At 43.3% G+C, this 23578-nt stretch overlaps 1 protein-coding gene across 2 annotated transcripts in view; it reads right to left on the reverse strand.

The window, feature by feature from the left end:
* Positions 1-23578, reverse strand: part of LOC140198312 (cyclic AMP-dependent transcription factor ATF-6 beta-like) — a 116696-nt gene that overhangs the window by 70200 nt on the left and 22918 nt on the right. For both annotated transcript variants that reach the window (XM_072259386.1, XM_072259387.1), the window contains exon 7: positions 20548-20765. In XM_072259386.1, coding sequence (XP_072115487.1) covers positions 20548-20765 — 218 coding nt within the window. The remainder of the gene's footprint in view (positions 1-20547; positions 20766-23578) is intronic.

Below are 23578 nucleotides of genomic sequence, written 5' to 3' on the forward strand. Positions count from 1 at the left end.
CGGGTGTGGTGCCACTTGTGTTGCAAGGATATTCGCTGAAGATCACTGTCGGTGATACTTCCTGTGTGGAGTGGAACAACTTCGGAGAGAAAACCTACTGCTATTGTTATTTTGTTGTCGTGGAATATCGACGTGAATTGCCTTCTCACAACATTCGCCTTTTGGATTACAAATATCTCTCATTAATTAACCTGAGCATTGAACTGAACTATCTTACATTCCATCGTAAGACTGTATCCAATTACCACCTAAGCATGAAGAAACTTGGCTTTTATATTTACACATAATCTCTGTTAACCTGTTTGATTTATTTGGTTATATATTACTGTTTTGCGTAGTTACTAATAGAATAGAATTAGTTAAAAGGTGTGTTCCATTTCTGCTGGTTCTTTAACCCGTTATGGTGTACGTAACACTAGAATCAACTCCTGCCTCAGCAAGGACCTGGACCCACTGCAATTTGCCTTTTGCCACAATAGGTCTACAGCAGACACAATCTCAATGGCTCTTCATGCAGCCCTCGATCATCTGGACAATACAAACACCTGTGTCAGGATGCTGTTCATTCCCACAATCCTGATCGAAAAGCTACAGAACCTGGGCCTCTGTACTTCCCTCTGCAATTGGATCCCCGACTTCCTAGCCAGGAGACCACCATCTGTGTGGATTGGTAATAACATCGCCTCCTTGCTGACAATCAACACTGGCGTACCTCAGAGATGTGGGCTTAGCCCACTGCTCTACTCTCTCTATACCCATGACTATGTGGCTAGTCAGAGCTCAAATGCCATCTATAAATTTGCTGATGATACAACCATTGTTGGCAGAATCTCAGATGGAGTTGAGAGGGTGTACAGGAACAAGATCTACCAGCTAGTTGAGCAGTGTCGCAATACAACCTTGCACTCAGCATCAGTAAGACCAAAGAGATGATTGTGAACTTCAGAAAGGGTAGGATGAGGGAACATAAACCAATCCTCACAGAGGGATCAGAAGTGGAGAGAGTGAGCAATTTCAAGTCCCTGGGTGTCAATATCTCTAATGATCTAACTTGGTCCCAACATATTAATGCAGCCACAAGGAAGGCAAGGCAGCAGCTATATTTCACCAGGAGTTTGAGGAGATTTGGTTTGCCACCTAAAACACTTGAAAACTTCAACAGGTGTACTGTGGAGAACATTCTGACAGGCTGCATCACTGACTGGCATGGTGGGGGGCACTGCATAGAAGCTACAGAAGGTTGTAAAATTCGTCAGCTCCATCATGGGTACTAGCCTCCATAGTGTTCAAGACATCTTCAAGGAGCAGTGCCTCAGAAAAGCAACGTCCATTATTAAGGATCCCCAACACCCAGGACATGCTCTCTTCTCACTGTTACTGTCAGGAAGGAGGTACAGAAGTCTGAAGGCACATACTCAGCGATTCAGGAACAGCTTCTTCCCCTCTGCCATCTGATTTCCAAATGGACACTGAATCCACAAACACTACTGCACTTTTTTATTATTTCTGTTTTTGCACTATTTTTAATTTAACTACATTATAGTTGCAACAAAGGGTTTGTGAATCCTTTGCAATTACCTAGTTTGCTCCATAAATTACTCAAAATATAGTCTGATCTTCATTTAAGTCACAATAATAGACAATCTGCCTAAACTAACACAAACAATTGTATTTCTTCTCATCAATACTGAGTGCACCATTTAAACAATCACAGCCTAGGTTCAAAAGAGTATGTGAACATCTGGAGTAATGCTTTCTACAAAAGCTATTTGGAATCAGGTGATCTAATCAATGAGATGGGATTGGAGCTGTGGGTTGTAGAGATGCACTGACCTATAAAAAAGACACACAAGGTCAGGTTACGGACAGAGCCTGCTCTTCTCAAGAGAGATCTGTTTATGTACACCATGCCTCGATCAAAACAACTTTCAGAGGACCTTAGAAGAAGAATTGTAGAGATGCATGAAGCTGGAAAAGGCCACAAAGGCATTTCTAAAGACCCGAGTGTTCATCAGCCCACAGTAAGAGAAACTGTCTCCAAATGGAGGAGACGCAGTACTGTTGCTACTCTCCCTGGGAGTGGGCATCCTGCAAAGATCACACCAAATGCACAACATGCAATGCTGAAAGGAGGTGAAAAAGAACCCAAGGGTAACAGTAAAAGACCTGCAGAAAATCTCTAGAACTTGCTAAAGCCTCTGTTCATGTGTCCGTGATAAGAAAAACACTGAACAAGAATCGTGTTCGTGGAAGGACACCACAGAGGAAATCATTGCTCTTCAAAAAAAAAACCTTACTGCACGTCTCGAGTTTGTAAAAGACCACCTGGATGTACTACAACACTTCTGGGACAACGTTCTATGGACAGATGAGACAAAAGTTGAACTTTTCGGCAGAAATGCACACTGCTATGTTTGGAGGAAAAAGGGCACTGCACACCAACACCAAAACCTCATCCCACTGTGAAGCTTGGTGGAAGGAGCATCATGTTTTGGGGCTGCTTTGTCATCTCAGGGCCTGGACAGCTTAAACAACAGGTGTCCTGTCGCACTCCTGGCTGGTCAGAGATTACATCTGCAGCTTGCTACCGCCCAAACTGGACCTCCGACGATCTGCCTATCAACACAACTGATCGACAGACGACGCAATAGCCACTACTCTACATACCGTCCTTACACATCTGGAGAAGAAGGATGCCTATGTGAGAATGCTGTTCTTGGACTACAGTTCAGTATTCAACACCATAGTTCCATCCAGGCTCGACAAGAAGCTCAGAGACCTCGGCCTTGTGCAGCTGGATCCTGGACTTCCTGTCAGATCGCTGGCAGGTGGTAAGAGTGGGCTCCCTTACCTCCACCCCTCTGACTCTCAACAAAGGAGCCCCTCAGGGCGGTGTACTAAATCCCCTCCTTCACCCTCTGTATACCCACGACTGTGTCACCACCCACAGCTCCAATCTGCTCATTAAATTTGCCGACAACACTACATTGATTGGCCTAATCTCAAACAATAACGAGGTGGCCAATATGTACAGTATGGCCAAGTGAAACAGGAACTGATATAGGAGGTGAGGGGAGTAATGAATTAAAAGTATTGTATATGAATGCACGGAGTATAAGAAATAAAGTGGATGAGCCTGAGGCACCAGTTGGAAATTGGTAAGTATGATGTTGTGGGAATAACAGAGACATGGCTTCAAGTGGACAGGGCCCGGGAAATGAATATTCAAAGATATACGTCCTATCGAAAGGACAGACTGATGGGCAGAGGGGGTGGGGTGGCTCTGTTGGTGAGGAATCATATTCAGTCCCTTGCGAGGGGGGACATAGAATCAGGAGATGTAGAGTCAGTATGGATAGAACTGAGAAATTCTCAGGGTAGAAAGACCCTAATGGGAGTTATCTACAGGCCCCCAAACAGTAGTCTGGATGTAGGGTGCAAGTTGAATCAAGAGTTAAAATTGGCATGTCGCAAAGGTAATGCTACAGTTGTTATGGGGGATTTCAACACGCAGGTAGACTGGAGGAATCAGGTTGGTACTGTCTGTCTGTGTCTTGTTTTACGGCGGTTGGCATCCAGCTTAATGGTGCATTACCGCCACCCTCTGTTCCAGAATGTGCACTAGACATACATTCTAAATCCCTTCACCCAATCTCTCACACACACACACAAACCTACACTTCACCCTCCCATCTTTGACCATCCTAGTATCCTATTTCTGTTTATTCGTCATATCCTATAAAAAACCCCTGTACCCCTTAAAAACGCTAAAAATACCCGGACTTGTGCTCTCTCACCCATGCCCAGCAACCCTTTTAATGTGAATTCCTGCATCCCCAACTCCCTTAATTTATTTCTCATCATCTCTCTCTGTATCCCATACTTCCTGCAACACAAAACTACAAGTTCTACTGACTCCTCTTCCTGACATTCCTCACACAATCCTGTCTGGTGTTTCCCTATCATTTTCAATGTTTTGTTTAATGCACAGTGCCCCAGCCTTAACCTAGTCCACACAATTTCCTCTCTTCTGTTTCCATTACCTACCCTAGTAACTGCAACACTCTTTTGTATTTGATATAAATGCCTCCCTTTCCCCTCCCTGTCCCATCTTTCTTGCCACATTCGGTTGACTTTTTCCCAGATTACACACTTAACCTCTGCTTTACTGATACTAATGTGCATTTCCACATTTTCTTTCTTTAACACCCTCTTTGCCAACTCATCCACCCTCTCATTCCCCTTCACCCCTACATGTGCTGGAACCCATAGAAATTTTACCTGACCTCCCTGATTTGCAATTCTTGTAACTAACTGAAGGACTTCATAAAGTACATCTTGCCGACTGTTTGTGTGAAAAGACCTTAAACTTGCTAGAACTGAGGATGAATCTGAACATATCAATGCTTTGGCTTGTCTGGCTTTCTGCACCCATTGCAACGCAACCAACACCACCAGCATCTCCACTGTAAACACCCCTAACTTATTAGATGTTCTTCTGCTGATTCCAATTTCTTTTGCTGGTGTTACCACCCCAAACCCTGTCACTCCTGTTTCAGGTTCCTTCGCACCATCCGTATAAATGTGAGTATAATCACTATACTTTTCCATCACATGACAGTTAAATGCATTTACCAAATCTGTTTTATATCTTTCTTTCCTTTTTACCTCTAACAAATGCCAGTCTATGTCAGGCCATACAAGCTTCCATGGAGCTACAACCGGATAAACTACTGAAGGACTTATCCTCAGATCAAGTACTCCACATTCTTTCGCAATATCATTCCCTACCCGACTAAATGTATCCCTTTGAAACCTCCCATTTTCCCAGCACTCCTGCAACACTCCTTTAGAAGGGTGAGAATCATTGTGCCTCTGCAAGTTAGCCCAGTAGTTTGCCATCAGTTGCATCCTTCTTAGTTCCAAAGGCATTATTCCCATTTCTACCTGTAGGGCTGACACTGGTGATGTTTTAAAAGCCCCACTGCACACTCTCAAGGCCTGAGCCTGAATCACATCCAGTTTCCTTATAAGAGACCTAGCTGCTGATCCATATACTATATTTCCATAATCCAATACAGATCTTACTAAAGCCACATACATTCTCTTCAAAGCTGAACAACTTGCTCCCCATTCCCTACCAGTCAAACATCTCATCACATTTATTACTTTTTTACATTTCTCCTCAACTTTCCTGATGTGGTCTGCCCATGTTAATCGTGAATCAAATATAACTCCCAGAAATTTAAATAATGCAACCCTTTCTAATTCAATCCCATACATCCTTAACTTCTTCCCTACCTCAACTCTTTTCCTGGTAAAAAATACAGTTTGAGTTTTTTACTACTGAAAATCTCTATCCCCAATCATAACCCACTCCACTACTTCAATTGCTTCTTGTAGCTTCCTGATTATATGGTCCATGTTCCTGCCTCTTTTCCACAAGGCCCCATCATCCGCAAACAGTGACCTACCTATATCCACTGGTACCTTGTGAAGACATCATTGACCATAATGGTGAAAAGTAACGGGCTAATCACACTACCTTGAGGTGTGCCATTTTCCACTATGTACTGTTTTGATAATTCTGATCCTATCCGAACTTGAATTTTTCTACCAAACAAAAAATCTTCAATCCAATTAAAAACTCTCCCACCAACCCCCATCTTGTGCAGTTTAATTAATAATCCTTCCTTCCACATCATATCATAGGCTTTTTCAATGTCAAAGAACACTGCCACTACTGACTCTCTATTTGCCTGGGCCTTCCTTATTTCAGTCTCTAACATAATCACTGAGTCCATGGAATTCCTTCCCTTTCTAAAACCACTCTGATAACTTGCCAGCATTCCCCTTTTCTCAAGCTCATACGATAACCTTTCTGTTATCATCCTTTCCATTATCTTACATATACTTGATGTTAATGCAATTGGTCTGTAGCTAGTGGGTTTTGACAGGTCCTTGCCAGGCTTCCTTATTGGAATTACTACTGCTTCTTTCCATGCACTTGGTAATCTTCCCTCCTCCCACACTCTGTTATAAAAATGCAGCAACTTCAAGAGTGCTCCTTCTCCTAGATTTTTTAGCATCACAGAGCATATCAGATCTTTCCCTGGGGAGGTTGGTCTCGATCTCTTTATTGCTCTCACCATTTCTGCTAATGTAAATGGATCATCAATTATATCATCTGTCCCTTCCCTCCTGTTTAACACACCTGGGTGTTGGCTCATTATTCTTTCCCTTCTTCTTCTCCCTTCTTCAGACAAATTTTCTGAACTGTGTATCAGTACAAATGACTTGGCCATGACCTCAGCCTTATCCCTACTGGAGACTGCAGTTTCCTCCTCAGATATCATTACTGGATATTCCCATTCCCTTCTATCTCCTCCCATTCTCTTAATCATTCCCCATATCTCTCTCACAGGTGTTGTTCTTCCTACCTTGTCGCAAAAACTCCTCCAACTTGCCCTTTTAGCTTGACGTATAGTTCTTCTCACCACTGCCTGTGCTTTCTTATATTGAACCAAATGCTGCATATTATGGGTTCTTTTAACTAGCCTGAATGCTCTATTTCTGTTTTTTACAGCCTGACAACATTCCTCTGTCCACCATGGTACCAGTCTTCTATTCATCCTATTTTTACTCCTGGGTATAGATCCTTCTGCTGCCATGATAATTGCTGAAGTCACCTGACTGTTTAATTCATCTACATTTCCAGAAATATCAATCTTTGTCAACCCTTCTTCACTCAACTTCTGGAACTTACCCCAATCAGCTTTTTCAAACACCCACTTTGGGGTTCCGCCACCTGGTCTTACTTCAACTCTTTCACCCACTGAACACAAAACTGGGTAGTGATCACTGCCTACTGTTGAAGCAGTCCAAACTCCCCAGTTACTAATGCCAGCCAAGGTATTAGACACTAACGTAATATCTAACACTGACTCAGTTCCTGTTGTTATATCTATCCTTGTGCCGCTACCATCATTCATACACACCAAATCCCTTTCTTCCATCAAATCTTCAATTACCTTTCCATTTGAATCTGTAATCGGATCCCCCCATATTGTGCTATGAGCATTGAAATCTGCACACCACACTACTTTATGTCTGTTTTGTCCTTGTATCTTTAATAGGCTGTCCAAATCCAACCTTTTACATGGATTGTAGTAGTTAATTATAACCACTCCCTCCCCTCTCTCCCACACTTCCACCACTATGTATTCCTGATCAGCTCCTTTTTCCAGTACCCTATATGGTATACCTTGCTTGATTAACATAGCACAACCCCCTCCTCCCCCTAGATTTCTATCTTTCCTTATCATTGTATACCCATATACCACAAAGTCTAAAGTTGGTTTTAACCAAGTTTCCTGAATACACACTACGTCCGGTTTTACAACCATTTCTTTAATAAAGTGCTTGAATTCCTGGCTATTGGCCAGTAAGCTCCTTGCATTCCATTGTAAAAGAATCACCATAATTAGTATTAACCAACACATGACACTTCCTGGCTTGACTGATTACTGAGGTTCTCCCTCACTTCCTCCCATGTCAGTCCTACTAACCCTAAATGGTTTACTGCTGCTTTCACCACCAGCTGAATTTTGTCACTTTTTGACTTTACCTCAGCCGTACTATTAATCACTCCTGCAATGAATGTTACTAGAGCCTTTTTGTCTACATAAATCCTGTCATTTGTTCTTTGTTGCATCTCTCGTATCTCTATTGCTCCCTGTTCATTAGGAGCATTATTCTGTTCTCTTGACATTCTTACAGCTTCTGCATAAGTGATCTTTCTTTTCACTCTTATTTCTTGAATTTTAGTCTCCCGTCTGACAACCTCACACCCACTATATGCAACATTATGAGCTCCTCCACAATTGCAGCATTTTGGTTGAACTCCTGTTCCGCACTTTCCATATTCATGATCACCCCCACATCTAACACATCTCCTCTGCCTTTTACAGTTTGTAGCCACGTGTCCAAATCTTTGACAACTATAGCACCTCAGTGGCTTTGGCACATACACCCTTACTGGGTAACTCATGAAACCCAGGAACACCTTCCTTGGCACTCTTTCTTCTTCAAATTCAATCAATACTGATTCACTTTCCTTTTTCACTCCCTCCTTTGTTGTTTTCAGTCTTTGAACATTCATTACTTTCCCTCCTTTGATATTCCTCTTTATCTCCTCCATATTTATACTCATTGGTATCCCCGTGATCACTCCTTTACAACCACTGTTTTGTGCTCCCACCCTCCCAGTGTATTCCACCTTGTATTTTCCTATCTCTTTTAGCTTGAGTGCTTTCTCAAGTTGTTCCTCATTTGCACATCTTACCAATAAGTTGCCATCATTAAGGACTTTTGCAAATACTATTTCCCCTATCTTATTTGTCAGAGTTGTTGTTAGCACAAACGGGTTAATTTTCTTCATATGTCCCTGAGCCTTCTAATTAAACCTAATTATGACAACACCTCCTCTCTGAGCTTGTTCATCTTCCTCACTTTCAGAGCTTTCTCCACTATCATTTCTTATTCTTTTATTCCCTTTGTCTTGGTTTTTATTCATCCGACCCCTCACTACCTCCTCATTCCCTTTATTTCTCCCTTCACAATAATCCACCTCACCCCAGCTGCCTACCTCTGGTCCCAAGTCTCTATCCCTCTCCTTCTCCACTTTCTTTCCCTCAATCCCACCTCTTATCTTGTCCGCCATTACCGGACCCACACGACCCCTTCCCAGCAATTTCTGTTCCTTCCCCACTCTCTTTCCCTCAACAGGTTCCAAACCACATTCACGCATCAAGCAAAACACAGCCAGCTTCCAGTCGAGCCAACTCAGCCGGCCTCCTCCTCCCGCTTCTCACTCCAAGCCAACTCCCAGGTTGGTACTGGACCCCAAGAAAGGGAGTTTGTGGAGTCCCTCCGAGATGGATTCTTAGAACAGCTTGTACTGGAGCCTACCAGAGAGAATGCAATTCTAGATTTAGTGTTGTGCAATGAACCGGATTTGATCAGGGACCTCGAGGTAAAGAAGCCATTAGGAGGTAGTGACCATAATATGATAGTTTTAATCTACAATTTGAGAGGGAGAAGGGAAACTCGGAAGTGTCAGTATTACAGTTGAACAAAGGGAACTATGGTGCTATGAGGGAGGAGCTGGCCAAGTTCAATGGAACAATACCCTAGCAGGGATGACAGTGGAACAGCAATGGCAAGTGTTTCTGGGAATAATGCAGAAGGTGCAGGATCAGTTCATTCCAAAGAGGAAGAAAGATTCTAAGGGGAGGTCATGGCTGACAAGGGAAGTAATGGACAGTATAAAAATAAAAGAGAAGAAGTATAACATAGCAAAGACGAGTGGGAAGCCGGAGGATTGGGAAACTTTCAAAGAGCAACAGAAGGTAAATAAAAGGCAATACGTGGAGAAAAAATGAGGTACGAAGGTAAACTAGCCAAGAATATAAAGGAGGATAGTAAAAGCTTCTTTAGGTATGTGAAAAGGAAAAAAAAAGTTCAGACCAAAATTGGGCCCTTGAAGACAGAAACGGGTGAATTTATTATGGGGAACAAGGAAATGGCAGACGAGTTGGACAGGTACTTTGGATCTGTCTTCACTAGGGAAGACACAAACAATCTCAATGTACAACGAGATCTAGGTGTTCTTGTACATCAGTCACTGAAAGCAAGCATGCAAGTACAGCAGGCAGTGAAGAAAGCTAATGGCATGCTGGCCTTCATAACAAGGGGAATTGAGTATAAGAGCAAAGAGGTCCTTCTGCAGCTGTACAGGGCCCTGGTGAGACCACACCTGGAGTACTGTATACAGTTTTGGTCTCCAAATTTGAGGAAGGACACTCTTGCTATTGAGGGAGTGCAGCGTAGGTTCACAAGGTTAATTCCCGGGATGGCGGGACTGTCATATGTTGAAAGACTGGAGCGACTGGGCTTGTATACTCTGCAATTTAGAAGGCTGAGAGGGGATCTTATTGAAACATATAAGATTATTAAGGGATTGGACACGCTGGAGGCAGGAAGCATGTTCCCGCTGATGGGTGAGTCCAGAACCAGAGGCCACAGTTTAAGAATAAGAGGTAGGTCATTTAGAACAGAGTTGAGGAAAAACTTTTTCACCCAGAGAGTGGTGGATATATGGAATGCTCTGCCCCAGAAGGCTATGGAGGCCAAGTCTCTGGATGCTTTCAAGAAAGAGATGGATAGAGCTCTTAAAGATAGTGGAATCAAAGGTTATGGGTATAAGGCCGGAACTGGATACTGATTGTGGATGATCAGCCATGATCACAGTGAATGGCGGTGCTGGCTCGAAGGGCCGAATGGCCTACTCCTGCACCTATTGTCTATAGGCCTACAGGGAAGAAGTCATCCCTCTGCCACAGTGGTGTCAAGAAAACAACCTCTCCCTCAATGTCGCAAAAACAAAGGAGCTGGTTGTGGATAACAGGAGGAATAGAGACAGGCTAACCCCTACTGACATCAATGGATCTGGGGTTGAGAGGGTGAACAGCTTTAAGTTCCTTGGCATCCACATCACCGAGGACCTCACATGGTCTGTACACACCATCTTTGTGGTGTAAAAGGCACAATAGCACCTCTTTCACCTCAGACGGTTGAGGAAGTTTGGTATGGGGCCCCAAGTCCTAAGAACTTTCTACAGGGACACAATTGAGAGCATCCTGACTGGCTGCATCACTGCCTGGTACGGAAACTATACCTCCCTTAATCGCAGGATTCTGCAGAGAGTGGTGCAGACAGCCCTGTTGTGAACTTCCCATGATTCAGGACATTTACAAAGACAGGTGTGTTAAAAGGGTCCGAAGGATCATTGGGGACACGAGTCACCCCAACCACAAACTGTTCCAGCTGCTACCATACGGAAAACTGCAGCGTAAAAGCCAGGACCACCAGGCTCCGGGGCAGCTTCTTCCACCAGGCCGTCAGACTGATTAACTCACTGATTTGAGTGTATCTCTATGTCACATTGGCTGTTCTATTTATCATAAATTATTGTAAGTTACTATGATTGCACGTAACACATTTAGACGGAGACATAACGTAAAGGTGTAAGAAATAAAGTCAATTCAATCGCTGAGGGAACAATGAATTCTAAATTGTATCAAGGCATTTTACAGGAGAATATCAGGGTAGCAGTCTGGCACCTGAAGCTTATAGAAGTTGGATGATGCAACAAGGCAATGATCCGAAAGACAAGAGTAAATCAACAAAAGAATGGCTTAAGAAGAAGGAAATTTCTGTCTTGGAATGGCCAAGTCAGAGTCCAGACCATAATCCAGATGAGCTGAGGAAGGTTGTTCATGCAAAGCATTCCAGAAATATTGATGAATTGAAATGAATTTTTTTAAAGGAGGAATGGTCTACAATTCCTCCTCACTGTTGTGCAAATCTGATCAGCAGCTACAGGAAAAGTTTGAAGGTTATTTGCGCTGAAGGAGGTTCTACCAGTTATTAAATACAAGGGTTCACAAACTTTTTCCAGCCTGGACTGTGAATGATTAAACAATGTGTTCAATGAAGACATGAGAAGTACAATTATTTGTACGTTATCAGTTTAGGAGGATTGTGATTGTCTATTATGACTTAGATGAAGATCAGACCACATTTTATGAGTAATTAATGCAGAAAACCAGGTCATTGTAAAGGGTTCTCAAACTTTTTCTTGCAGCTGTGAATCACTTACTGTAATTCACAGTTTTTTCTATATTATCAATGTACTGCTGCAGCTAAGATAACACATTTCACAACATCTGCTGGTGATATTAAACCGAATTCTGTTTCAGTGAAGAATGTAGGTACGGCCGTGGCAGCCATCGCTGGAGCGGACTTCGGACTGGATTGAAAATTCAGGCCAGACTGAAGTGACGGGACACGGGACCAAGAGCAGACAACAAGCGAACGTTTAGCCCATTTAAGTTCTGAGCCAGAATTTAAAAATTAAGGTGTCGAGATCAAGGGTGAAAGACAAACTGGTATTTAGCTCAGTATTCCATGAGGCTTCACCCGCCTCAGTGCTGAACCAGACATCCCACCCTGCAAAAACTCATTTCAGGGAGGTAGCACCATCAATTTGCGGGAGAGTCCCGGAACTTCCGGGGGAGGTGGGATGCTGCAATAGAGTAGCTCCTTAGCAGCCAGCCAGCTAGTTTAAATAACGTTAGCTATGCTAATGAACGAATGACACCTGTTAAACTCACCTCAACATGTCTTTTACAGCCTTAACCCACCATGGGCAGTAGAAAAGTCACTGTTGCAAACAGTGCAGCGAGCAACACTGCCATTATTTTTGACCCCAATTAGGCAGGGGTACACTTTAGGGTAGTCTGAGGTGAAGTACGTTTTACATTTTCTTTTTTTTGGAACACTCTGCCATGGTGCGCTCTCGCGCTCGCTCTATCGCTCTCTCTCACGCTCGCGCACGCTCTCTCACTCTCTCTCGTGTGCTCTCTCCCTCTCTTGCTCTCTCAAAAAAAATTGATTTCCTGGATATTGTATATAATTTGCGGGCATCAGGGAGCCGCTATTAATATGCGGGAGAGGTGGGATGTCTGCTGAACTGACTCAGTAGCTGTGGCCTGCAGCCATCGGCACTCCCTCAGTACTGAACTGACTCAGCGGCTGTGGCCTCGCTTTCACAAACTCATTCTGTGTATTATTTGCTTTTCTTAAATTGTTTGCACAATTTGTTCTTTTTCGCACAGCGGATGGTTTACGGTTTTTATGGTAACGGGCTTTTCGTGGATTCTATTTTGTTTTTTTTTGTTTTGTGGCTGCCTGCAACAAGATGAATCTCAAGGTTCTATATGGTATAATTACTTTGATAATAAATGTTACTTTGAACTTTGAACACATCAGTCGGTGTCCAACCTCAGCTGGCCTCCAACTTGGGTCAAACCTTCCCTCATCTGTACCCTTGTGACCTGCAGCTCGGACTATTCCAGCACATTCCTGGGACCCAACACAGATCAGTGGATTGCTTCATTGAGCTCATTCTCTGCATCTGATGCAAAACTCAGCATCGCCAGCGCCCACCCATTTGAATTCAGATTCCCATTCTGACATGTCAGTTCGTGGCTGCTGTGATGAGGCCAGACTCGGGCTGAGGAGCAACAAAGTCTGGAGTAAATTTGTTATCCACGTGAATCTCAAGTCACCACATACGAACCCCAGATTCATTTTCTTGCTGGCATTCACAGTAACTACAATGAAGCACAATAGAAATACTGCACACAAAATGATGTACAAACAATCACATTACAAAAGCAAAAGGAAAATAACAAATAAATGAGCAATAAATATCGAGATGATGAGCTAAAGAATTCTTGAAAGTGAGTCCATAGGTTGTGAGAACATTTCAGTGATGGGGCAAGTGAAGCTGAGGGAAATTATTTCCTCTGGTTCAGGAGTCTGATGGCTGAGGGGTGGTATCTGTTCCTGAACCTGGTGGTAAGGGTCCTGAGGCTCCTGTACCTCCTGCCTGATGGCAGCAGTGCCTCACATTCCATCTTGATAGTCTCCAATCTCATGGCTTGAACTTCCAGTAATCTCTGCCACTCCCTCGCTCGCTCTTTTCCATTTCCCATTCTGGTTATGACCTCGCCCTTGCCCATCACCTCCCCCTGGCATTTCTCAACCCGAGTATTTAAGAAAAACCCGGTGTGAAGCGATTCACTGTGGAAGGGCGAACTTGAAGTTAGTACAGGGTTAACGGCAGGATTTTTAGCAGTGTGGAGGAACAGAGAGATCTTGATGTCCCTCAACGTTGCCACAGAATTTAATAGGGTGGTTCAGAAGGTCTATGGCCTTCATTAGCTGGGGACTGGGTTCCAGAGCCACAAGGTAATGTTCTAGCTCTATACAACCTTGGTTAGACCACACTTGTGTTCAGTTCTGGGTGGATATGGAAATTTTAGAGAAGGTGTAAAGAAGGTTTACCAGATGGTGCCTAGATTAGAAAGCATGTCATGAGGGTAGGTTGAGTGAGCTAGGGCTTTTATCTTCTTTGGAGTGGAGGAGGATGCGAGGTGACAATAGAGATGTACAAGATGATAAGAGGCATAGATAGAATGGACAGCAGGTGAATTTTTCCCAGGGTGGAAATGGCTGGGCATAATTTTAAGGTTACTGGAGGGAAGTATTTGGTGGGGGGGGGCGGGGGGGGGAATGTCAGAAGTAGGTTTTTAACACAGACAATGAAACATCCTGCTACAGGCAGTAGTAGAGGCAGATACATTAGGGGCATTTAAAAGACTCTTAGATAGACATATGGATGATAGAAAATCGGAGAGTTATGTGGGAGTGAAGGATTAGATTGATTGTGGAGAAGGTGAAAAGGTCAGCACAACATCATGGGCCAGAGAGACTGTACTGTTCTATGTTCTAAGCCAGGGGTAGGTATTTTGATTGGCCCGCGAGCAAATATTGGGATACTAAGCTTATCCAGCCTGTGAGTGATTTTTCCTTATTCTGAGTGTCTCATGCAACCACACTGATAGACATTCATGGCATCTTGTTACACTGGCCCCAGGTTCCGTTTTGTTCCAAACCAAACACTGGGATATACGAATGACGGGAAGGCAGACTACCTTATTAATATGTATTAGATACTCTCCGTGCACGCGCAGGTTTTCAGATGGGATTGTTCAAATTTGTAAACAGAAACAGCGTCACTGTGTTTTAACAAGAAATCCACGCTAAATATCCAGATATTTACATGTGCTACCATACTTGTTGAATAACTCACTTTTCGAAATAAAATCAAAGAAAAAAATTCCACTGGCAATGAATGCAAAACGTAGGAAGGTAGACACTGCGTGCTAAAATTTCCAAGTCACTTGGACACTAGATTACTTCTTCATCGAGCAAGCTGGGAGACCAGTTTGTCTCATTTGCCTAGAAAATGTTGCTGTGAAGAAGGTGGCAAATATCAGGTGACATTACGAGATTCGCCACAGTGGAAACTTTAACAAGTTTACTGGGCAAGCAAGGAAAGACGAAGTTGAGTGAATGACGGCTAGTTTCAGAAAACAAATGTCATTTTTTGCCAAGAAAAGCAGCGAAAATGAAGGAAATACCCGTGCCAGCTGCGAAGTCTCAAAACGCATTGCAGAAAAGATGAAGCCTTTTACAGACCGAGAGTTTGTGAAAGAATGTGGTGGATATTGTTTATCCTGAAAAGAAATCTTTATTTGCATCTATTAGCCTGTCAGCAAAAATGATCACAGGCGAGTTGAAGAAATGTCAGCAGATGTTAAAAGTTGTTTAAGACTTGAGAGACACTGCTCAACTTGTGGTGTTTGTGCGAGGAGTGACCTCAACTTTTCAGATTTTTGAAGCGTTTATTCAATTAATTCCTATGAAGGACACGGTTACTGGAGCAGACATTTTTGAAGCTTTGTTGAAAATGATGTCAGAAATGAACCTTAATGCGTCGAAGCTAATTGGCATCACAACTGATGGGGCACCAGCAATGGTGGGACAGAAAAAAGGCATCATTGCATTGCTGCAAGGACAAATGGAAAACCTTGGAATTGCACAGAAACTGGTCAAAATTCATTGCATTATCCAACAAGAGGTATTATGTGCCAAGGCTTTGAAATTAAAGGATGTTATGGACATTGCTGTGAAGGCAGTGAAACTGATCCTATCCCATGGATTGAATCATCGCCAGTTTCAGCAGTTTTTGTTGGAATCGGAGGCAGAATATGGGGACCTGGCTTATTCCTGCAAGGTATGCTGGCTTAGCCGAGGGTCAATGCTAGAAAGGGTATTTGCATTGCATGAAGAGGTGGCAATATTCCTTGAAAGCAAAAATCAGGATGCTTCACATTTTTGTGATCCTGATTGGCTTGGTATTTCTTGTGGACATTCATCATCATCATTGGGTGCCGTGCCCAGTTTGAGCTTTGACTGCCATGGCCCACACACTCCTGTTTCGGGTCAAGTGGATCAATTCATTGGTATTTATTTCCAGTTCTCTGGCTGCTGTCTCCATCATCATTTGTCCTTGTCTTCCTCTTGCTTTCTTCCCTTCAATCTTTCCCATAATTACCGTGCATTCTAACTCCTCTTTCCTAATCACATGTCCAATGAAGTTACGTTGCCTTTTCATGATCTCATACATCACTTCTCTTTTTGTGTTTGCTCTGTTCATGACATCCTTGTTAGATATTCATTTCGTTCATGATATTCTTTGCATCCTCCTCAAAAACCACATCTCTGCTGCTTCAATTTGTTTCCTCATGTTAGTAGATATTGTCCAACATTCTGAGCCATATAACATAACTGGATAAATGTAACATTTCCATACTCTGAGGTGGGTTGTCATGCCTAGTTAGTATTGGTCAGAATACTCTTCATTCTTGTAAAGGTGTCTTTCGCCATCCCTATTCTTCTTTTGATGTCCATGTCGCACCTGTGGACATTACATCTCATTTAAATAACTCGAATTTACAACTTCAAGGAAAAAAATCAGCCGATACATGAGATGTATGGTCATATTGGTTGTTGACTTCAGAAGGAGTAGCGGACCGCATGACCCAATTTACGTCGGTGGTGCGCAAGTAGAACAGGTCAAAAGCTTTAAGTTCCTCGGGGTCAACATCACAAATAACCTGACTTGGTCCAACCAAGCAGAGTCCACTGCCAAGAAGGCCCACCAGCGCCTTTACTTCCTGAGAAAACTAAAGAAATTTGGCCTGTCCCCTAAAACCCTCATTAATTTTTATAGATGCACCGTAGAAAGCATTCTTCTAGGGTGCATCACAACCTGGTATGGAAGTTGTCCTGTCCATGACTGGAAGAAGCTGCAGAAGATCGTGAACACAGCGCAGCACATCACACAAACCAATCTTCTGTCCTTGGACTCACTTTACACCGCACACTGTCGGAGCAATGTTGCCAGGATAATCAAGAACACGACCCACCCAGCCAACACACCTTTTGTCCCTCTTCCCTCCGGGAGAACGCTCAGGAGCTAGAAGACTTGTACGGCCAGATTTGGGAACAGCTTCTTTCCAACTGTGATAAGACTGCTGAATGGATCCTGACACGGACCTGGGCCGTACCCTCCAAATATCTGAACCTGCATCTTGGTTTTTTTGCACTATCTTACTTTCCATTTTTCTACTTTCTATTTATGATTTATAATTTAATTTTTAAAAAAATATTTACTATCGATTTGTAATCCAGGGAGCGGGAAGCGCAGAATCAAATATCGCTACGATGATTGTACGTTCTAGTATCAATTGTTTTGCCACAATAAAGTATAAAGCATAATGTATATTGTGGCCTTTGAAAGAAAGCTGCAATTGTGGGAGTACCAGCTTCAAAAAGGAAATTGTGCACATTTTCCTACTTTTCAAAAACGTAAAGCACAAAATCCAGGCATTTTTGTGAATATGGTCCAAGAATTGAAAAAAAGAGTTTTCATCTCATTTTGCTGATTTTCACTTTCATGCAAATGAGTTCAAGCTGTTCGCTACTCCATTTGATGTGGAAGTGGACACTGCATCAGAAATTTTTCAAATGGAATTGATTGAGATGCAGTGTGACGACATATTGAGATCGAAATTTCATTCTGAAGATGTGTCAGTGCTTGACTCCTATAGAAAATATATTCATCCAAGTGGGAAATATCCTAACTTAGTGGACCATGCAAAAAAGATGGCATCATTGTTTGGCAGCACTTATCTGGGTGCGCAACTATTTTCAAAACTGAAGCACACCAAGAACCATTCAAGAACAAGATTGACTGATGCCCATCTGGATAATGTCTTGCTCTTGGCATCAACACGTCTGACATCCAATATTGAGAAGCTTTCAAGCAACAAACAGCATTAAATCAATGTGAAATTTGTCGACTGTTTGCACTAAAATTTTCTTTTTTATTATACTTAATTTACCACCATTCAATGCATAATGTTCATAAGTTTTATGTTTAAAGATTTTTTGTGTCCTTTTAATAGATTCAAATGATGCCTTGACTGAAATAAATTGCAACTAAACTGAGTTCTTTAATTACTAATTGGGATCCTTGGTTAAGCACAAATAATTTTCTAGCATGCGTTATTCATTAATTTGAGGCAAAACATAACTAGATGTATTTAAATGGATAATTCCCATATTTCAAGTTTTTTTTATGGCATTTATCTGGCCCACTGTCCGCTCAATAAGAAGCGATCCGGCCCACAGAGGCAAAAAGGTTGCCGACCCCTGTACTAAGCAATTCTGGTTGAGCGATAAAATGTCACACTGAAGACAAATTGAGAACATCCTGATCTTCAATGAACGCCAGACAATTTGTTATACGAACCTCAGGAGACACTGTACATTGTACATACGTTACATATGCAGAAATGACAGAATGCCATCACAGGTAAAGCCCTCCCCACCACTGAGCGTATCTACATGGAAAGTGTCACAGGACAGTAGCAACCATCAGAGACCACCACCAACCAAGACGTGCTCTCTTCCCACTCCTGCCATCAAGGAGGTGGTGCAGGAACTTCAGGACACAAGCAAACCAAGTCCAGGAACTGTTATTACCCCTCAACCACCATGCTCTTGAACCAAAGGGGGCATCTATACTCACTCCATCACTGAACTGTTTCCACAACCTATGGCCTCACTTTCAGGACACTTCATCCCATGCTCCTGATATTTAGAGTGGCATGTAAAGGTCTGGGCACCCCGGTCAAAATTTCTGTTACTGTGAATAGCTAAGCGAGTAAAAGATGAACTGATTTCCAAAAGGCATAAAGTTAAATATGACACATTTCTTTAATATTTTAAGATTACTTTTTTTATTTCCATCTTTTACAGTTTCAAAGTAACAAAAAAGGAAAAGGGCCCGAAGCAAAAGTTTGGGCACCCTGCATGGTCAGTACTTAGTAACACCCCCTTTGGCAAGTATCACAGCTTGTAAACGCTTTCTGTAGCCAGCTAAGAGTCTTTCAATTCTTGTTTGGGGGATTTTTGCCCATTCTTCCTTGCAAGAGGCTTCCAGTTCTGTGAGATTCTTGGGCCATCTTGCATGCACTGCTCTTTTGAGGTTTATCCACAGATTTTTGATGATGTTTAGGTCGGGGGACTGTGAGGGCCATGGCAAAACCTTCAGCTTGCGCCTCTTGAGGTAGTCCATTGTGGATTTTGAGGTGTGTTTAGGTTCATTATCCTGTTGTAGAAGCCATCCTCTTTTCATCGTCAGCTTTTTTACAGACGGTGTGATGTTTGCTTCCAGAATTTGCTGGTATTTAATTGAATTCATTCTTCCCTCTACCAGTGAAATGTTCCCCATGCCACTGGCTACAACATAAGCCCAAAGCATGATCGATCCACCCTCGTGCTTAACAGTTGGAGAGGTGTACTTTCCATGAAATTCTGCACCCTCTTTTCTCCAGATACCTTTGCTCATTGCGGCCAAAAATTTTAACTTCATCAGATAACAGGACTTGTTTCCAAAATGCATCAGGCTTGTTTAGATGTTCCTTTGCAAACTTCTGATGCTGAATTTTAGGGTGAGGTTGCAGGAAAGGTTTCCTTCTGATGACTCTTCCATGAAGGTCATATTTGTGCAGGTGTCAACCAATTTTAGAGTCTGCTAAACCTTCCTGAAGGTCTTTTGCAGTCAAACAGGGGTTTTGATTTGCCTTTCTAGCAATCCTACGAGCAGTTCTCTCGGAAAGTTTTCTTGGTTTTCCAGATCTCCACTTGACCTCCACCGTTCCTGTTAACTGCCATTTCTTAATTACATTACGAACTGAGGAAACAGCTACCTGAAAATGCTTTGCTATCGTCTCATAGCCTTCTCCTGCTTTGTGGGCATCATTTATTTTAATTTTCAGAGTGCCAGGCAGCTGCCTAGAGGAGTCCATGGCTGCTGATTGTTGGGACAAGGTTTGAGGAGTTAGGGTATTTATAAAGCTTTGAAATTTGCATCACCTGGCCTTTCCTAATGATGATAGTGAACAAGCCATAGCCCTAACAAGCTAATTAAGGTCTGAGACATTGGTAAAAGTTATCGGAGAGCTGAAATCTCTTGGGATGCCCAAACTTTTGCATGGTGCTCCTTTCCTTTTTTCACTCTAAAATTGTATGAAACAAAAATAATACACTAATCTTGCTTAAAATGTTGAAAAGAATGTTTCACCTTTAACTTTATGACTTTTGGAGATCAGTTCATTTTCTACTCACTTAACTATTCACAGTAACAGAAATTTTGACCAGGGGTGCCCAAACTTTTGCATACCACTATATTGTTTGCTGGCTTGTTTGTTTGTTTCATTATTTTGCTTGTGTTTTTTTTTGTTTCTCTGTATTCACTGTGAGTGACTACTAGGAAACAAATGTCAGGTTTGTACATAGTGACATAAATGTGACTTGATAATTGATTTTCTTTGAAGTTTGAGAAGAGCTCCAAAATGAAGCTTGTCCAAACTGAAATGGCACATGATTATTGAAACTGCAACCGTGTTCGGAGATCCGCACTGCACCGGTTCCTGTACTCACGTCAATCTCCGAGGAGCTGCTTCCGGTATGTGTTGGCGCAGGGATGATTGGTTTGGTGGCAGACTTGTTGATGCCAATCCCATTGGCAACAGCGGTGGGCCGCTTGCAGCTGGTAGAAATCCCATTGATGGTCCCATTCGCTGCTGGGACTTTGATTAGTCCCTGCACTGGGATTCTCACCAGGTCCGACTGGGACAGCACCATTGACTGCCGTGACACTGCCGGGGGAGAGAGGGGGAGAGAGGGGGAGAGAGAGGGAGGGAGAGAGAGGGAGAGAGAGGGAGAGAGAGGGAGAGAGAGGGAGAGAGAGGGAGAGAGAGGGAGAGAGAGGGAGAGAGAGGGAGAGAGAGGGAGAGAGAGGGAGAGAGAGGGAGAGAGAGAGACACGAAAAGTGCATTCAGTACAAGCTTCACCTCTGGAATGGTATCCCACCACCATTCACATTTAAACATCTCTGCCTTCCAGCTTTTCACCTTCTCTAGGTGATCGACAGGTTTCTGCTAACCCAGGATATTTTACTTTATTTTATTTGGAGCGATGGTGCGGAACTGCACCATCCGCAAACCCATCTACTTAATCCTAGCCGAATTAGACAGTGACGCAGCCAGTCCGAATGCCCTCGACAGTAAATCTGTAGAAATATCCGGGACAATTTACAATGAGCAATTAACCTACTAACCAATACGGCTTGCACAGTTCTGTACTTGTCAACGTGCAGCGGAGAATCTGGCGGGAGCAAAGGATGGTAGGAAAGCTGAGGATGAAGTGCCACAGGGAGGGTGTGGGACAAGTGGAAGAGAAGGAGTGCCAGGGTGCGGGGGGGGGGGGGGTGACACGGATGCAGACACAACCAGCCCAGCCCTGCGACACCAGGCAAGAGCATTTGATTCCAAACAATTGGTTTATTGATGATTACAGAATGTCTCTCTGGAGACCTATATCATGAATTTTTGTGGCAGCAGTACAGTACAATACATAAAATTACTACAGTACTGTGCAAAAGCCTTAGGCACCCCAGCTATGGTGGGGGTGTCCACAACTAGAGGGCACAGCCTCAAAATTGAGGAGCAACCTTTTGGAACAGAGGCAGGGAGGAACTTTTTTTAGCCAGAGACTGGTAAATCTGTGGAATGCTCTGCCACAGACTGGGGTGGAGGCCGTCTATGGGTATATTTAAAGCAGAAGTTGATTGTTTTCTAATCGGTCAGGGCATCAAAGGATATGGCAAGAAGGCAGGTATATGGGGTTGAGTGGGATCTGGGATCAGCCATGATGGAATGGTGCAGCAGACTCGATGGGCTGAATGGCCTAATTCTGCTCCCATGTCTTAAGATCTTATACACATGCCGAAGAGTTTTGTACAGTACTGTAGGTACCAACTTGAATGTCATTTGCACTGAAGTGCCAACGAACCACAGCAAATTTTCTAATAGATATAAATGTATATGGTGAATAAAGCTGATCCTTGATGAAAAGTCAAGGATATAGAGGCAGGTCACAAGTGATCTTAATGAACACCCTAGAAGAGATATCAATACAGCTGAAGGAGTACAGAGAAAGTTTACAAGGATGTTTCTGAGACTTCAGAACCTGAGTTATAGGGAATTGGTTAGGACTCTATTCTCTGGAACATATAAGAATAAGGAGAGATTCTGATACATACAAAGTTATGAGTGGTATAGATAGCATAAGTGCAAGCAGGCTGTTTCTACTGATAAACACGAGATTCTGCAGATGCCAGAAGCTAGAGAAACACACACACAAAGTTCTGGAGGAACTCAGCAGGTCAAGCAGCACCCATGGAAATGAATAAACAGTTGACGTCTTAAGCTGAGACCCTTCATCAGGGCTTCTACTGGTTCAAAGTTTTCCAATGATGTTGGGTGAGACTAGGAGTTGAGGTCATCAGTTAAGGGTGAAAGATAAAATATCTAAGGGAAACCTGAGGGATGGCTTCACTCAGAGGGTGGTGTGAGTGTGGAATGAGCTGCTGCAGGAATGGAGGATGAGGACTCAACTACAATATTTAAGGGAAGTTTGGATAAGTACAGGTGCAGGTTGAGGAGAGTAGGCAGAATAAGAGCTCGGCATGAACTAGATGGGCCGGAGGGCCTCGAACTGTGTTGTAGTGTTCTATCACTCTAGTGACATGGCGTCTTCTTGTTCTTGGATTCCTCGATGTGTCAACAGACGTAACAAGATGGGGTTCTTTTCCCCAACAAAGGAGAAGCGTCTTTAAGACAATGAATAGCAGACTGACGAGGAGAGTGGAACTGGGGCACTCGTTGGAGTTCTGTCCTCACTGGAGTTTAGAAGGATGAGGGGAATCTCATTGAAACCTATCGAGTTTCTGTATAGAATGGACATGAAGATGATGTTTCCTATTGTTGGGGAGTCTAGGACCAGAAGGTACAGCGGTACAGCCTCAGAATGGGGGGTCGCCCATTTCGAACGGAGATGAGGAGGAATTTCTTTAGCCAGAGGGAGGTGAATCTGTGGTATAGATTCTTGATTAGTCAGGGCATTAAAGGTTATGGGCAGAAGGGCTGAGAGAGAAATGGATCAGCCATGATGGAATAGCAAAGAAGAACCAGTGGGACAAATGGCCTAATTCTACTCCTATATCATCGGGAGAAGATGGCGGCGCGACGCAGCTCGCAGCAGCCACTCCAGTGGTGATGTCTGTTATCTGTCAAGTAGGGTGCCGTGCACAATCCTGATTTGATAGAGACAGATGTGAGAGCACGGAGGAACATCTGGTGAAACTTCTGAAATGCCTGCTTCGCTGCTGCTGCTGCTGCTGCTACTGTGTGATCCAGAATCTCCAGAGGGGAAGTCCTTGCCTTTGCTTGTTGCTCGGTGGTTGGGGCGGGGTTGAAGTGCTCGGCAGAGGATGGCGCTTAGTGTCGGAGGGCTGGTTGTAGGCTCGAAGTTTTTGGACGGACTCAGTGTCCGCTGCAGTCGGGTGCTTCCAATGGTGCGGCATCGGCAAGCTTGCGGTGCTTGGAGGTTCATGGCAGGGAGAGTTTCT

The sequence above is a fragment of the Mobula birostris genome, chromosome 5 (assembly GCF_030028105.1).
Source record: "Mobula birostris isolate sMobBir1 chromosome 5, sMobBir1.hap1, whole genome shotgun sequence".
NCBI lineage: Eukaryota > Metazoa > Chordata > Chondrichthyes > Myliobatiformes > Myliobatidae > Mobula > Mobula birostris.